General features: G+C 38.2%; 3 protein-coding genes across 3 annotated transcripts; 2 read left to right on the top strand and 1 right to left on the bottom strand.

The window, feature by feature from the left end:
- Positions 1 to 2,536: 2,536 nt before the first annotated feature.
- LOC131321699 (PRA1 family protein B4-like) lies at positions 2,537 to 3,757 on the top strand. The gene has a single exon (XM_058352591.1). The coding sequence runs from the start codon at positions 2,673 to 2,675 to the stop codon at positions 3,327 to 3,329; it is 657 nt and encodes a 218-aa protein (XP_058208574.1). The 5' UTR covers positions 2,537 to 2,672; the 3' UTR covers positions 3,330 to 3,757.
- Positions 3,758 to 9,458: 5,701 nt separating this feature from the next.
- On the top strand, positions 9,459 to 12,803 carry LOC131321698 (probable leucine-rich repeat receptor-like protein kinase IMK3). Its single transcript, XM_058352590.1, has 2 exons — positions 9,459 to 11,430; positions 11,963 to 12,803. The coding sequence occupies exons 1-2, from the start codon at positions 9,855 to 9,857 to the stop codon at positions 12,577 to 12,579; spliced, it is 2,193 nt and encodes a 730-aa protein (XP_058208573.1). The 5' UTR covers positions 9,459 to 9,854; the 3' UTR covers positions 12,580 to 12,803.
- A 210-nt stretch (positions 12,804 to 13,013) lies between these two features.
- Positions 13,014 to 17,227, bottom strand: LOC131321700 (uncharacterized). The gene is made up of 2 exons (XM_058352593.1): positions 16,969 to 17,227; positions 13,014 to 13,346 (listed from the first exon to the last, which is right to left on the bottom strand). Exons 1-2 carry the CDS (start codon positions 17,077 to 17,079, stop codon positions 13,119 to 13,121), a joined length of 339 nt encoding a protein of 112 aa, XP_058208576.1. The 5' UTR covers positions 17,080 to 17,227; the 3' UTR covers positions 13,014 to 13,118.
- Between the last annotated feature and the right edge of the window lie 822 nt (positions 17,228 to 18,049).

Raw genomic sequence — 18,049 nt, 5'->3', positions numbered from 1 at the left:
CAAAAAATATGTTCAATCAGTCATTGGTTGCTGCTTCTACATGCTACTCTTAGTTTGATTATGTTGTTGCTAGTTGTAGTGAAGGGAACACATGATTGAAATTAAAAGATTACAGCTTTGGTTCTTCCATATTTTGTTTAATGAAAAAGGTGCCACGTTCAATGTTGGTAGTAATTTTGTATGCATTTTAGTTTTTAGTTTCTGAAAATTAAATTTTCTATCATTTTAGTTTTGAGTTTCAATGTTGGTAACACTTCATGATTAGGTGCTCGAAATTGTGTTTATGGAGTGCAAAAATTGAGTTTCAGTTTTGAGTTTCTAGAGTGATAGAAATTGAGTTTCTGGAATGTTCTTGTGTCGTGTCCATTTCCGTGTCGGACACGGCTCCGTGTCCAAGAGCGTGTCCAAGAGCAGAGACTTTAGTTTTGTTTGCAACAATTGCTAAATTAACAAAAAGAACTTGTTAAGTTAAGACCACTTCAGTTCTTGTTAAGATCAATTGCTATATGCAACATCAAGGAGCAACCTTGTGGAAGCAATGTTATAACTTGCGGACACAAGCTAGGTAGGTCCTGGAATAATTTGGGCAGCACCTCCCCTATTTTTGGACCTAACCCGACGTCTCGCGTCTTATTCAGGGCATTACATTTATCACATAGTCTTCTGGATATAAAAACCATTATAAGGGCATTACATTTATCCTCTCCCTTAAGCTGCAAGCAAAATAAAAGAAAAAGAACTACTGCTACCACCCTCACTATTATCCTCCTTGTCTTCTTCATCATCCTCCTACCACCCTCACTATCATTCTCCAACGAACTATTGGATGCGATAATTACAATTGAAATAGATACAAAATCTGAAGATATATATATCACTAAAGGTCTTCAAGCATATCCCGAGTAAGAACTTCAGCAATCCATAGCAGTAGCATCCAAATCAAAGCAGCATCAAGGGAGAGCATAGAATCCATAAGCTTAACATAACAGAACCAAACTGGCAGCACAAGCACGAAAAATCCATAAGCTTCACGCGGTTTCCAACATAGACAATCCAGAAGCATAGAGCATATAATCCACAGCACCAGGCAGAAAAAGAAAGAGATTGCAGCAAAAATAGTAGCATCGAATCCATAGCAGTAGCAAGAGCGGAGAGAACCAAGAGGTGTTTCTTTCAAGATTGTGATGTCTTGGAATTGCTATATGCTTCCCTGCAATAATAAATGGGCCCAATGAAGAAGTTTCCTTTCAATAGATAATAAAGCATAATGTCAACGAATACAAACTTTTCCTCTTGTTTCTTCTTTTTTCCTTTTTTTTTTGAGGGAGACAGAATAATAGTGCTGCATGAACAACCATTGACGCAATTTATACACAACACTCAGTAGCATATTCAAGGAAAAAAACTAACTTGCTTTGTGACAGAAAAGGCCAAGCATGAAACAAACTAGCAGTAATTGGTCAAAAGTTTGAGATTTGGGTACGATTAAATAGCTCATTGGGATGTCTTTGGGAACCATTGGAAACCTGCATGTCACCTACAAAACATTATTCTTGCACCATATTATGCTTTGCAAAGATTGATTTTCCTAACTTTCAATTGATGCAAGAATTTAAAACTCATGTATTGAGTTTCGAGGGAAGTGGAACAAGTTGGCAACATTAATTAGTGATGATTGAAAGCATTTCAAAAGGAAAACTTCCCTTCTGCAACCAAATTAACCAGTAAGAAAAGCACTCCACTGTCTCCACAAGTTTTTTTTTTCTTTTCAGAGCAGTACCTGCAATATTCAGATAAAAAACAACCAATTTCAAATATTCAAGCTACAAAATTCTAATCGCGTGGTATTTCATGGGAATCAACAATATTGAATGTTATCAATCAGTTCGACAAGCATGGTTTAAAAGCCAAAACCCAACTGAATACAATGATGATGACCAAACCAAAATTTTGCACCTAGAGCCATCAAGGACCATTCACTTCTGACTGTTGAGATGCATATAAGGAAGCAAAAATCTTATAGTTAGGGTTTGAAACAAAAAAATCCCCAATTTAACAAGCCCTAATTTTTTTGGTTTGAACAAGATATAGTTACATGAAAGGCCGTAGTCGACTGAAATTGTAGGTGTCAACGACAACCCACGCACAGAGAGAGAGAGAGAGAGAGAGAGAGAGAGAGAGAGACCTTGGTAGTAGGTAATGGCGTCGGTGCTGGGCTCAAGCGATTTTCGCCGCTGGTGTGGTCGCCGGATCGAAGATGGAGGTGAGGCTGGTGGTCGCCGGTGGTGCAAGTGGGTCTGGTGGTGCAAGTGAGGCTGGCGATCGGGCTCCTCAGTCCTCGTCCTCTCTCTCTTTCGCTCTCTGTTCTCAAGCTCAAGGAGTGGCCAGGTCTAATTTCAATTTGGGGGCGATTCAAAAAAATTGAGGAATTTGTTTTTTTTTTTTTGGCTTAAGCTGACGTGAGGCAGTCCACGTCAGCGTCCTGTTTTTGGTCGTGGGTCGAGAGCCTGGTCCGTAGCATTTTCCTAATTCCCTCTAAACATTTATCTGTGCACGCAAAATCCCCCCACCCTCCCTCAAATTTCCTACAGATACCCCCCCCCCCCCCCCCCTCTCTCTCTCTCTAGATCTCTCATATCCTCTCTCAAATCCCTTCTCCAAACCAATAACCTATGGCTTCCTCCTCCCCAGCAATCCTCCCAATCTCAAACCCCCAAACCACCACCACCACCACCACCAACGCCTCCACCGCCCCCATCGCCACCCCAGCCTTCCGCGCCTTCCTCTCCAACATCACCGACACCGTCCGCCACGGCTTCTCCCAGCGCCGCCCCTGGTACGAACTCGTCGACCGCTCCGCTTTCTCCAAGCCCGACTCCCTCTCCGACGCCACCCACCGCATCCGCAGGAACTACTCCTACTTCCGCGTCAACTACCTCTCCTGTCTCGCCGCCGTCCTCGCCGTCTCCCTCCTCACCAACCCCTTCGCCCTCTTAGCCCTCCTCACCCTCCTCGCCGCCTGGATCTACCTCTACCTATTCCGCCCCTCCGATTCCCCCCTCGTCATTCTCGGCCGCTCCTTCTCCGACACCGAAACCCTAGGCCTCCTTATCCTCTCCAGCGTCGTCGTGGTCTTCCTCACCAGCGTCGGATCCGTACTCATCTCCGCCCTCATGGTTGGAATAGCTATAATTTGCGCTCACGGCGCTTTTAGGGCTCCCGAGGACCTGTTCCTCGACGAGCCGGAAGGTGCTCCTGCCGCCGGATTCCTCTCCTTCCTCTCCGGTCCTGCTGCCTCGAACGCTTCCGCCGTCGCGGCGCGCGGTTAAGAGCTGGGTTGTTTGGGTAAATTCGTAGTCGTATTTGATTGATCCGTTAATGCTGCGGACACATGTGTATGTGCACAGATCTGGACACAGATGTGTTTGGAACCGTACGAAGTGTGTGGGTTCTATACACCGTGCGGGATCCATGGGCATCGGGCGGTTTTGTATACATCTATGTTTGAATCTGTGCACATTCATCCGTGTCTGGCATTACTTTTAATTGATGCATATGTTTTGGTAGGGACTATGATTGAAATTGAAATAATTCGGGATACGTGTAGGTTGGGTATATGGTTTTTCTCTTAGGACGATGCTTTTATCAGTTTATGTTTTGGTAATGGATTACTGAATTTCTTCTTCACTTTGATGTACTGTACTTGAAATAGGGGAAAGTGAGAATCGATGCTGAATTGTTCGTTCGTTTTCCCAAACCCCCCCCATGATGTATCTCATCTTAAAATTTACTGTAGATCTGATTTGCTTTCGTCATTTAGTCCTAATTTAATTGCTCATAATTTGAATAACCTGAGTCACCTCTGCTGAATAGTACATAGGGTTTCCGTTTGCTTAATCTTTTTACCACAGTTGGGCTTCTGCTTCTTAAAATAAGGCCATATTTTTACCCAATAAATAATCCTAGGATACGTACCGCATGGGGGTACACATAGATATTGTAGGGTATGCCATTGTGTCAAGGGATTTCTACACAATAAAAATATGGGGTGTGATACATATTGTTTTTCGAAGGAGACGATACAAATCCTAAAACACGTATCCTGTGTCGTAGTTTATTAACAACTATGCTCCAGTATATTATGACATTGGGGTTTTGAGTCTTGACCTTCTGGTTTTGGCTGATGATGATAACATAGTTTTAGTAAGCCTAGGAATGATGGTTGGAATATGTTTGCTAGTGTACAGCTTGCCTATTTTACGGTATAGTAGTATAGAGTGATATGTTAAGATGGATTAAAGGTGACCGGTGAGACAATAAACGGCAAGGTCCAGTGTTTTAAATGGCGAAAGGCGCACCGAGGTGCAACGATCCCTTGGGGCTTTAGCGCAAGGCGTGGCGCGCGCTTTATTGACGCGAAGCGCAAAAAAAAGCGCGCTTTATTGACGCGAAGTGCAAAAAAAAAAAAAAAAATTCTACGCAAGGCAAATTTTATTAGAACAAGTTTTCAACACAAATAAACACTTGTAAAACTTTCAAATGTCATAAAACATAACATGTCAATGGTTAAACGAAAGTACCAAACACTAAACATAACATATCATCCATGAAAAGCTAACATAATAATGTTTAGCCTTAGAGACATAACAAAAGGATTAAAGACAATAAAATCTAGAGGCATGCATAGGCATTACTAGATTTTTCAGATGTCATCTACAAATAACAAGTACAAATAAATACAACAAACTGAATAAATACTTTAAACAAAACTGGAAACAAAAAAAAAAAAAAAACAGGTGAAAAAAAAAAGCAAAGGGGGGTTCTACTACTGGAAAAAAAAAAGAAAAAAGAAAAGGGGGGTTGTGACTGGAAAAAAGAAAAGAAAAGGGGGGTCCTTGACAATCGGTGAAAATAGAAAGAAAATGAGGAAGAAGAAGGTGAGAGGAGGAGGAGGAGGAGGAAGCAAACGTGAGAGGGTGAGAGGAGGAGGAAGAGGAGGAGGAGGAGGAAGAAGAAGTTGTTACTTGGAGTCGACAATCAGAGAGGGAGAGGGAGACCAGAGAAGAAGAAGCTGGGTCTGATTGTCCGAGACTTTGAATCGTCGAAGAGGTTGTTGCTCGATCTGGTTTGTCGATCGAATAGGGCTGCCATCGATTTAAAGGAAGAAATTATTCAGTGCATCGCGAACATAAGACTGATTTTTACCGCACAGCAAAAAGCGCGTGCCTCAGCGCCTTGCGCTATAGCGCGTGCCTCAGCGCCTTTCTTGCGCCTTTGTGTTCTGCGCTATAGCCCATAGTTCCGAAGCGCAATCCTTGCGCTGCTCTGCGCCTCGCGCTATTTTTAAATCACTGGCAAGGTCTAAATGGATTGTACTTATATAGGAGAAAGAGGCAACTGATGCTGAATTATATGGCCTTCACTGTGGCCAATGAGCGGGTATATGTTGTTTTTACTGACTAGCTTTTCATATGCGATAATGTCTCTCTTACTTATCAAAAATAAATAAATAAATGCGATAATTTCTCTTAAAACGAGTGGCGTAATAGCTGCAGATACGGAGTGATGAGATTATTTTTCAGTATCCAGTTTATCACTGCCATAGCAGAATAGTTGAGCGTAGTATGCTGAGATCACGAGATGTTATTGTTGTTGAGAGACAGCGGATGGAAAGGGTTGGAGTGGAATCTTCAGAAATTATAAGTGGCTCATTGGCTTTGATGGTCTTGCTATATGGAGCTAGCAGAGATTAAAGTCTATTGTACAAGGTTGCCAAACTTGACATAGAATCCAAAATTTAGTGAAATCAACTTGTACTTGTGGCATATGGTTTATACATTTATGGTTGAAAATAAAATGGACTCTTGAATTAGGATGTGACTTGACTACCAAAACCTGAATGGCATGAGGAAACCTTCCCCCCTCCAACCTGAACGGTGTATCTTCTCTAAGGCATTGTAGTTTTACCATCTGGTTATGTGCTTTGAACTCTGGAGAAAGGCTTGCGTAGGTTTTTACTAGATGCACAATTTTTTAACATCTGGGATTCATCATCTTGTTGCTGGTAATGAGATGGTTTTAGTATACGGAGTCGATGGTAATTGGATTATTTTTGGCCAGTCAATATCGTAATTCTTTGATGTATTTTTGTTGAGCGACAATGGATGGAAAGGTCTACATTGGAATCCTGAAGAAATTAAGAGGCTGCTCAGATTTGGGTGCAAAGTGGCTCATTGGCTTTGATGGTCTTGTGACTCTTGTCATATGGAGGAGAGATCAAAGTCCATTTTACGAGGTTGCCAAAGTTGATGACATTGAATCCAAAGTTTTTCCGTTCAAAAAAAAAAAAAAAAAGAATCCAAAGTTTGTAAACTCAACTTGTACCTGTGGTTTATGGTTTCAACTTCTGAAGTCGACAAAAATAATATGGATTCTTGTATTAGTTTTGAGTAACATATAACCTGAATAGTAGACCGTTGTAGTTCTCTAATGCAGATAGTAACTGAACAGTTAGTATCATCTCTAGCTCATTGTGGTTCTAAAATCTGGTTATGTGCTTTGGAGATGGCCTTTCTATGCATTGTAGTTCTACAATCTGGCTATGTGTTTTGGATATAGGCTTGGGAAGGTTTTGTATTAGATGTGCGATTAAAGTTATCAACAGCTGGATTCATCATTCTAGTACACGTTTTGTAGTTTGTGCAGGGTTTGTTTAGTATGGTGATGATACCTAACTGCAGACTCAGGTTGTTGGTATCTCATTTGATTTCTGACCGTCCAACTTAAAGACCTTTTCATAGTTGTGATGTGCATAAGTTGACGCAGACATCATGAGTTATCATTATGTTCTTTTGCATTTATCCTGTACTAGTTTTTCCTCACCTGTTTTATTTTTTATGGTGGCCAATTCATTTACTATGTTGGAACTGCAGTGCTATCATTCATGGAAAACTTTACTGGGAAATCATTTTATTCAAATGGGAATAACTCTTCTTGAGCTTTATTTATTTATTTATGATGATTACTCTTTATATACAAATGGGTTGTTAAACAAAGATGGTTTACATCTGTTTTTGTATCTCTCTCTTCTTGAGTTTCTTAATTTGGACTAGATAGGGCAATTCAAATCTGAGCAAATTAGAACTATTGATTACACCTATCTATGGTCCAAATTTGGACGGTACTGTCTAGAGTTAAGTTTAAAACTTGGACCAGAGAAAATTAGAATCCTAAAACAAATGATAAAGCGACACCTCAAATTTGAATAACTGTATGCCTTTTATCCGAACCCAACTACTGAATAAGTGCCATCCAAAAAATCAAAACAACTATTGAATAAGGAGTTTGTATTTTCTTTTTATTCTCTAAATTATGCTCATTTTTTTCTACTTAGTTCCTAAATTATCAATTTGACGATTTCATTTTCTTAACTATCATATTGTTATTTACTTAGTTCAATAAATAACGGAAATTAAAAATTTTGACGAAAAATGTCAGGTAAGGCTTTATTTGGGACCCTGTAGAGCATAATTGATTATGGAAGCATTAAATATAAAAATTAATTATGACCTTTTATGATAAAATGATCAGAAAAATAAGATTTTTGTATCGGTTCAAATAGATTGAAAATTAGAGCACTTAATTTTTTTACAATATTCATATATTAGAATTTTACGTGACATTTTATAAAGACTAATACATGCATATATATATATATATGTATATTAAAAAGACTGAGTTCTTTATATAGAATTTAGACTGTTTATATATTAAAAATATGGTTAAACATTAAGCTCTCTAATTTTTAATTGGTGTGAACAGGCGTGAAGATGCTAAAAGGTTATAATTAATTTTTGTTTTAAAGCTTTTATAATCTGTTCTAAAAGGTCCAAAATAAAATGCAGATATTTAAATATGATAGCCCTAGAGATAAAAATAAATCATGACTCTTTAGAATAATATGATCATAAAAATAAGATTTTCACACCGTTCCAAATGGATTGAAAATTCGAGCACTTAATTTTTTTAGAAGGTTTATATACTAAAATACTAAAAAATATGGTTAAAAAGTTAAGTACTCTAATTTTCAATCTATTGAAACTGGGGCGAAAGTTTTATTTTTTTGATCATTTTATCTTAAAGAGTCAAAATTAATTTTTTACCTCTAAAATTCTCATAATCAACTATCTGCTTTACAGGTTTCTAAACAGGTCTTATATGACATTTTCCGTCCAAATTCCTAACTTCCGATATCTATTGGACTAAGTAAGTAACGGTATGATAGTTGAGGTGATGAAATCATCAAATTGATAATTTAGGGATTAAGTAAAAAAAATTGCATAGTTTAGGTGATAAAAAGGAAAAAAAAAACCTTGAATAAACCAAGCCAAACAATTCCTGATTTCAGTTCACGCTCTTTTTATTTATTTTTTAGTTTTTGGATGCAACGCTGCATGTGGTTTGATTCTAGTGTTTTATCACACTGTTACATTTTCTTTTTGATTTTGAAAACTTTGTTGTCTCTAGATTTTTTAACTCAAACTTTCTGCCAAAAAATATTCAAAGTCGATGCAATATATACCATATTCGACAAACTTGGCTGAAACAAAATTAGAGTACGAGGTTCGTAATGATGCTTTGTACTTTCTCTCTTTTTAACTTCTGCTTAATAAATTTTCTTTGCTGTTCAAAAAAATAAATAAATTAGAGTATGAGAAATTCATTTCTTCATCTTCAAAAAATTTACATTTCACAAAACCAACGGGTCTAAATGTTCTTTTAATATATACTCAGTAGAATGGGTACCTTGTAAAGGGTTCTGCGCGCGACATTGTTGAATGTGGTGTAGTGTACTTCGGTGGGCTCTATCCATTTATCTAAGTTGTTATGATTGGAAAGGTGGGCTCCATCAAAATTTTTAAGTCTTAATGTATTAATCATTGGCAAAAAAAATCATGTTAGTCGAACGTTTAGTAAGAATAGATCCATCCAATCTTATTTGTGTAAAGAAAAATGAACAGTTGGATCATAAGAAATACGAGTTGTTCAGATGAATATCAATATTAGGTCAACCTTATTTTTTGGTACAAAATAAGTTACATATCGAGACTATATACGGAGTAATAAAGATTTAAATTCACAAAAAGAAATGAAATAGGTATATTCCTTTACGTGGGTCCACTCTCTCTTCCAAATTGACATTATTGTTAATATACCCCAGGTGGTGGTGTTGTCAAAACGAGAAGCACCGACGGAGTCAAAGACAGTAACGGTCATTTTTGTAAATGCCAAAACCCATGTGATTTCTTTATTGGAACCCCCTCCTGCAATCTTTGGCGCCGTCTATGCCGCAGCGAAGAAATACTCTAGTAACAAGCTCGATGCGATTCCCCACCATGCATAGTGCCTTAATAATGTAGCCGTTGGGGAACTACGTCCCTATCAATCAATCAACCAAAGCTAAAAGAAAAAAAAAGAAGAAGAAGAAGAAAGGACCTTGATTTCAACCCAACCCCAACAGTTATAACTACTGTAGTATAACATGCATTCTGCACAAAAATAAACAAAACTAGCCGTTACGATTACCATTATCCCAAAACGAAGCCCCCTTCTTATACTATCCTCAACCCCTTTACCTCCTCTCTCTCTCTCTCTCTCTCTCTCTCTCTCTCTCTCTCTCTCTCTCTCTCTCTCTCTCTCTCTCTCTCTACTTTTTCCATACTCCTATGCCAGGCTTTCCATTCTGAAAAAGCACAATCGAGACCAGTGGTGTTCTTCCTAAATCATCTGGTTTTAGTTTTCTCATATACTTAGTTTATTGTAGTGTCCATAAGCATATCAGTAGTATTTAGCTAATGAATCAATTGGGCAAAAACCCATTTCATTACATGCATTTCATTCTAGAAAGTACCAGCATTTCTAGTTGTGTTTTCCTTCTGCTCCTGTTTTCCGCTTTCGGTTTTGTTTCAGGGCAAGATGGGGACGGAGTGGTCATGACGCAATCAGATTTCCAAGCCCTCAAAGCCATCGAACAAGACTTGATCGATCCGAGACGAGTTTTGAAGAGCTGGAATGGTTCTATCAACGGATCTTGCTCTGGTGAATGGGTCGGCATCACTTGTTTAAAAGGGGAAGTCGTTTCCATCAGCCTTCCGTGGAAAGGATTGGGTGGGAAAATCTCCGAGAAAATCGGACAACTTCAATCCCTTCGAAGACTAAGCCTCCACGACAATTATCTCACCGGTCCGATTCCTGATTCCCTTGGATTACTCCCCTATCTCAGAGCGGTTTATCTCTTCAACAACCGGCTTTCCGGCTCGATCCCTCTTTCCATTGCCCAATCCTCTGGTCTCCAGACTCTACATCTCAGCAACAATAAACTCAGCGGCACAATCCCACCTACTCTTTCAAACTCCACCAGAATTTACAGACTCAATCTCAGCTTCAACTCGTTATCGGGTTCCATACCGGGTAGTCTCACTCAATCCCCTTCGCTAACCTTTCTATCTCTCCAATACAATAACCTCTCTGGTTCTGTTCCAGATTCATGGGGTGGACAAGGGGGTAAAGTATATCAACTTCAAGTCTTGACCCTTGATCACAACCACCTCAATGGTTCTATTCCGGAAACTATTGGGAACATCTCTGGAATCACCCAACTTGATTTTTCCTACAACAATTTTACTGGGCTAATCCCAATTTCACTATCCAATTTACACAACCTCACTTATTTCAATGTCTCCTACAATAACCTTTCCGGCACTGTTCCGACCCTCCTTTCCGAAAAATTCAATTCGAGCTCTTTCGTGGGTAATTTGCAGCTGTGTGGGTATAGTAGTTCCTCCCCATGCCCTTCTTCTCCCCCACCACAAGTTTCTCCATCCCCTTCACCGGAGGGCTTACAACATAGCCATCGAAAATTAAGCACAAAAGACATAATTCTCGTAGCAGCTGGAGCTCTTTCACTGGTTTTACTCCTACTGTGCTTTCTTTTGCTTTGTTGTTTGATCAGGAAAAGGGCTAAAAAAGCAAAGAATGGCAAGAACACTGGGCGGGTTGAGAAGGCAGTCCCTGCAAGTGGGGGCGAAGTTGAATCTGGAGGTGAGGTTGGGGGTAAGTTAGTCCATTTCGACGGGCCATTTGTGTTTGCAGCTGACGATTTGCTCTGTGCAACCGCGGAGATAATGGGGAAGAGTACTTACGGGACGATATACAAGGCGACTTTGGAAGATGGGAATCAGGTGGCGGTGAAAAGGCTGAGGGAGAAGGTGGCAAAAGGACAGAAGGAGTTTGAAACTGAAGTGGTTGCCATTGGAAAGATTAGGCATATGAATGTGTTAGCCCTTAGAGCATATTACTTGGGACCTAAAGGAGAGAAGCTTCTTGTCTTTGATTATATGCCTAATGGGAGTCTTGCATCCTTCCTCCATGGTAAGCAATCTAGACCTAAAATTCTTTTCTTGAATGATTACTGATATATTTCATAATCGCGATGCACTTGGTAGTTGAAATAGTTCGGTTGTATATATGTGTTGAACACTTGTGAGTTGGACAGAAAAATGAAAACCAAGAGGTTGACAATAAGAGTTGTTTCCATGGCAATGAACATCAGTTAAACATTTGGAAACTCCTTATGCTTGATTGTCTGACATTATAGGAGCCGTTTGGAACAATGACACTGTCAAAAACTAGAATTTTTTTTCTTTCTTAAGGATTAGAGTTCTGATGTACAATCTGGAGTACTTAAATTGCAGTCAATCGGCCTGATTTTCCAATTCTTGACGAAATCCAAAGTCTGACACGGTGGTACTGCAAGAAGTAAAACTTTTTTAATGAAGGGTCCTGTAACTAGGTTACTTCATGCATAGTTCCTTAAACCATTATATAAGCTGTTTTATTTTCATACTTTTATACTATTGAAGCAACATTCAAGTCTAATACGCCTGTGATTTTTTGTATGCAGCCAGAGGCCCTGAAACAGTTGTAAATTGGCCAACAAGGATGAACATAGCAATGGGCATCACAAGAGGACTGTGCTATCTTCACAACGAGGAGAATATAATCCATGGGAATCTAACATCAAGCAACTTGCTTCTCGACGAACAAACAAACCCCAAGATCTCAGACGTTGGCCTCTCCCGGCTCATGACTAGCGCTGCCAACGCCAACGTGATTGCAACTGCAGGCACACAGGGCTACCGTGCACCCGAGCTCTCAAAGCTCAAAAACGCCAACACAAAGTCCGATATCTACAGCCTGGGAGTGATCATACTAGAGCTCCTAACAGGGAAATCCCCCGGTGAGGCAACAACAGATGGTGTTGACTTGCCTCAGTGGGTGGCATCGATTGTGAAAGAGGAGTGGACTAATGAAGTGTTTGATGTGGAGCTTATGAGAGACGATGCGTTCAATTCAGGGGATGAGTTGCTTAATACGTTGAAGTTAGCTTTGCACTGTGTCGACCCTACTCCATCAGCTCGGCCTGAAGCTCAGCAAGTTCTTCAGCAGCTGGAGGAGATTAAGCCCGAGATGGCTGCAGTTTTAGTTGATGATGGTGACAAAGCTGCTGGAGGAGATTAAAGTATTTCTTACAAGACGGGATTGCAACATTATTAGTACACACATAGAAGGAATGGTTTAAGCTATTTTTGGGATTTTTTCCATTGTATTTCATTAATTCATTGAATGTGTATACAGGGCTATATCAGTTTATTTCATTTGGTTTGTTCATCTAGGATTGTAATACATTCTTTTTGTACGTACTCCTATCAAAACAAAATAAATGAATCACTTATTTGGCGGAATTTCCATGGCATTAACTTATTTTCTTTTCTTTTCTTCTTGTAATTTGCATAAGCTCATTTTTATGAAAAGTAGACATTGGATGTCGATTCTCAAATGCCAATGGTGCAATTCGCAATAGAATGCCCCTCACAGGTCGTACCTCAATGTTCACTTGTATGAGCAATTCAGTAGAGTATTCATTGCAAAAAAATTAATATTACCACACAATGTTAGTCTAAGAGCATCTCCATTAGAATTTACTAGATCATATTACCACACAATGTGTGAGTATTAATACTTGTATTTAGCCATTCTGATGAAACACGTTGAAAGAATCATATTTTGGAAGGGTGACGTCCTGCGGTCGTATCATAAACTTTGAGAAAAAATCGTGACCTTGAAATCGAAAGCTTGTCCTGTAAGATTGTGCCAATGGTGAGGATCAGATTCTTCTTTACTTCAGAGTTGATGCCGCCCATTGATACTATCTCTGCAAAAGCAGCTGGTTCTTTGTTTCCACCAAATGATATTTGCACTGAACCTTTTAGTACCACCATCACATACTGCAATTAAATTGTTATAGTCTATAAGCTAGCGTCTGCAATATAATGTTGAAGCATATATGTCCATCTCTTGCCCTTCCTATTATGCGATATTCAGGGAAGATATGCAAAAAAAAAATGGAAAAAAAGAAACAAAATTCATTGGCGTAATGGATCTCTAGCCAACGAATGCGTTTGTGAAGTCTTGGGTGATGTTTAACTCACATTTAACAAAGGATTCAACTAGATCTCTTGTTTCGTGTGCCTCTCTCTCTCTCTCTCTCTCTCTCTCTCTCTCTCTCTCTCTCACTCACTCACTCACTAGAACAGTCTCTCTCAGTGTGTGGCATTTGGGGACTGGGAGGGTTAGTTCCCTCCTGCTCCTCCCCAATCACCTCTCTTGCCTTCCCCTATCACCCATGGCAAACGCTACAACTTTTTACGAAGATGAAGACGGCTTGGTGGAGCTCCTGAGGCTAGAGATGCGGATAGAGCAGTTCTTTCCTCACTTTTTGTTGTTTTCTTTCCTCCCTGTGTGGAGGTTTTCTTTTGTATTTTCTGTTATGATAAAACCTCTTGTGGTGTTGTTTTACTTCCTCCCTAGCTCGTGATCTATCCTTTTTGGTGGCTTCCTCCTCACAGCATGGAGGCCGTCATGTCTCTATTGAGAGCCTCTAAAAAAATAATTCGAATCATTCATTAATTTTAAAGTATTTTTTTGAGTGGACTTGAATAACATCTCAATAAAAAAAATTAAATCTCTTAGTGTTTGTTCCAATTATCTAATTTTCCTTCAAAAATCAGGATTCTATATACTCAATGACAAATTTAGAAAATTAAATTCAATAATTATAATTATCTGATTGCACTGATTTTTCACAAGTAACTCAAAGATATTATGTTAAAGCTAATGAATGACTCAAATCATGCATGTAGGACTCCCACACAGCCATCGATACCCTAGCGATACCCTTGCGAGTGGTACCCATAGTCCAGTTCGATGTGCTTTATCGGTGATATTGTATTGGTGATGGACTGTAATTAGGCTTCGTGACTTTTCTGTTACAACAAAGGGGCAACTTTCATTTACTATTTTATTTTTCACTATTTTTTTTAATCTAATGGCCAGAATGAAGCTTTTACTTAACTTTCTATTTATATTTAAGTAGGTACACATGAGTGCTCCATATCAATTCTTGTTTAATTATATGCATAAATTTATGAGTTATGGTTAGATGTCTTTAAAACCTATAAGATCAAATTAGACTCTAACAAGGGTACGGGAAAAAAGTGGTACCATACGAATTGCCAGGAGTTAGAATGGACTTCAATATTTTCAAAGGGCAAAATACGATACGACATGACACAATTTGCTAATGACAAGAAAGACATTTAGTATGAAAAATAAAAGGATTAATGTACTCATCTACAATACTGACGGACACAAGCAGGTGCATGCTACGGTAGACACGACTCTTGAACTTTTTAAATAATCTCATTTTTTCCATGTACGTACGTTTTGACACTTATGATTAAATTAGTGTTCTCGGCCTTTTAAAATCTTGAAAACAATTATGAGTTTTTTTTATTATATCCCCTAAATTGTACATCATTTTTTTCCTTTTTCGTCCTCGAATTAAAAAAATCGTTTACTTCGTCCTCCAACATTGTAACCTATTAAGTCTAATTCCTAACGTCTGTTAATTAACAACAAATCAAAAGAAAAAAAAAAACTCAAAATTTTTTTGGGTCCTTTACGGGTCCTACAAAGATGATTCAAATTGCAAATTCTTAAAATATTTTTTTATGGCTTTCTGAAAAAATATTAACACAATTTGATATCAGTAAAGGCTGTTTCAGAAGGCGCAATAGCCGGATTGAACTAATTTTTTTCAGGAACCCATATTTTTTTTTTTAAGAATAACTTGCTGTTTGAATTATTTTTGTAGAACCCGTAATGGGTCCCTCAAAAAGAAAAAAAAATCATTAATACCCATTAAATGGGCAAGAAATTATTATTATTTTTATATTTGTGTGGACCACTACGGGTCCTGCAAAAATGATTTAAACAGTAAATTATTCTTAAAATGTTATCTTATGGGTTCCTGATTTGAAGAGAAGTAGAAAAATAGGACTTCGGGTTGGTGCTGTGCAGCACTGTGTTGCACATCTCCGAGCCGTCGGATCATGCATCCAACGGCACGATCCGACGGCTCGAATTTTATCTCGGCAACCAACGATCGAGAGACGTTCATTACTGAGATGAGATCCGAGCTGTCAGATGCACGATCCAGCAGCTCAGAGATGCACAACACGGTGCTGCGTACATCACTTCACAGCACCATCTCCAAATTCGTATAATTTAGGGGGATATAAACGAAAAAAACTCAATAATTTATTTAGGACCTTCAACTTTAATTTTTTTACCATCAAAATAATTATGAACAACTGTGTGAGTGGGCCATAAGAAACGGGACATGAACTTACCCCATATTTCTTCTTTTATTGTTGACGGTTTGCTTTCAACTTTATTGATTAGCACTTCTAAGACAAAAGGTGGTGGCACTGGCACGCACCTTAATCGGCTAGTTGTTTTATTATACAGTATTTGGCATTATTGTTTTTCTTTTGTTCTGTCCCTCACCTCCCCTAGCTTGTGACAAAAAAAAAAAAAACTAAAAATCCCCCTCACTGAAGTAGTTGGAAGATTAAATTCTAAAGTCGTTCAATTTAATTATTTATTCTTGAGAATAATTTATTTTTATGGTTAGTGAAACATTTTTCACAAATCTCTTGCTCAAAATATTTGACCATTTGGATTTATATTGACATGAGAAATCTAAAAAGTAAAAAATATAGGGTGAAGTTCAAAACTATATACATTCAATCCTTCTCAAGATGGAGGCAGTGGAATTAATATCAGAGAGAGATATTTGTGTACACAAATGTGTACTTGTTGGCCACGTATTTTTGTGAGATAAATGGGGTGTAATTAAAATAAGAATTCATGCATTTTCTGGTTGGTTCCAAATTCTATGATTCATGTGGTAGACATTTTTATGGTTGATCGAATTTGTTACGTAGCATTTTGGATCATTTGTCACCGACTCTCTACATTATAAGTTTGCATATTATTCTAGCTATGGGTGAATGGGTAAGTTGTATATGTTACAAATTGTTATAGATCAACGCTATTTCAATACATTTCGATGTTAGTTATCAATTATTCTGATTAATTGCGAAAATATTGGTTAAAGAGAGTACCCCTCCCCCAGTGGAAAACACCTGATAAAAATGAAATTAAATGCTTAATTCACTTCTATGGATGTTAGTATAAATGAATGGTTTTGTTGAAAATAGAATGTAGCACGGATTAAACCCTAGCTACGTAACATCTATTTTTTGTTTAGATCTTTCTTTGTATAACTACAATTCCTAACGCGTAAAATTTCGTATCATTTCTATTTCTATTTTACTACATGGCCATTAATTTGAAATCCACCATCATTGATAAAGCTCCCAATCTCAATGCGCCACCTGCAATCCACATGCTTATTGGATCGATCGAGGCCATTGACTAGGTGCTTATTTTGTCAATATGCCAGAGAGAGAGAGAGAGAGAGAGAGAGAGAGAGAGACTTACAGTTTCTGGCTTTCCAATGATAGTAGCAACAGCTTTTGTGGCTTCAGAGAAGATTGAATCAGTGTCAACCCCGTCCAAGCTCACGTTTGTAGAGATGTCAAGACAAGGCATCTTCTCTCTCTCTGTCTCTCTCTCTCTGTCTCTCTGTCTCTCTCGCTCTAAGTTGATGAACCAGTAAAGTAGGCAACTTGTTGCTTGTTTTGGAATTAGGATCTCATCAATTCCCTAAATATAAAGCTGACAATGACAATGCACTCACCAGTTACCTCCCCTGACGATGACAACACTATATAGTGGAGTATGTATAAAGTAGGCAACTTGTTGCTTGTTCTGTAAATTTCACTTACCTCCTTTCATGTTTTTAAAATTGCATACATACCCTCTGCTTTAGTTTTCAGCTACAAATTTTTGCCTTGCCGTTAGAAGACTGTTACTAGGTAACGGAAATTGCTTACATTAGCTATTAAATCCATATCATTACCAATTTTACCCCTTTAGAATGATGGTATGACATGATGTCCTTCCAGACTCAATTTAAAAGACATTTATGTTCCTACTCAAAACTCTTTAAAAGAGATCAAGTTGTTATTATATATGTATACTAGCGAATGAACCCGTGTCTTCGCAATACGTTCTGGGCACTACTAATTAAATTACCCTTCTAACCAATCCGATAACGAACCCAACTTTTTTAGGAAAAGATTTTGTAAATAAGCTTCAAACATATATCAAATCAAATTCAAGCAAGTGAATTTAAAAAAAAGAAATACTACTAGTTACAACTACTAACAAAAACAAAGCTACCTAAGTTTTGCAAAAAAATAATGATCACAACCTAAGCCAATTAAACTCGATCAACCATGTGGCTTCTACCTTGACGTCTATGCAATAGGAAACCTATCTCAGTTTAATTTTTTAGCCGCAGCAACCCACAACAAAAATATAACCCTGCCTCAAATGTTTCTTCAGTCCATTAAACTGCCTACATTCAAACTTAAAACTTATTTAGTCTAATTACACAATCAACCCAACATTATTCTTCCATGTTAAACAATCACTTGCAGAGGAAGAATTCCCGATT

The sequence above is a fragment of the Rhododendron vialii genome, chromosome 4a, assembly GCF_030253575.1.
Source record: "Rhododendron vialii isolate Sample 1 chromosome 4a, ASM3025357v1".
NCBI classification, from domain to species: domain Eukaryota; kingdom Viridiplantae; phylum Streptophyta; class Magnoliopsida; order Ericales; family Ericaceae; genus Rhododendron; species Rhododendron vialii.
Note: the sequence above shows the minus strand (reverse complement) of the source record. Positions and strands in the feature narration are given on the sequence as shown.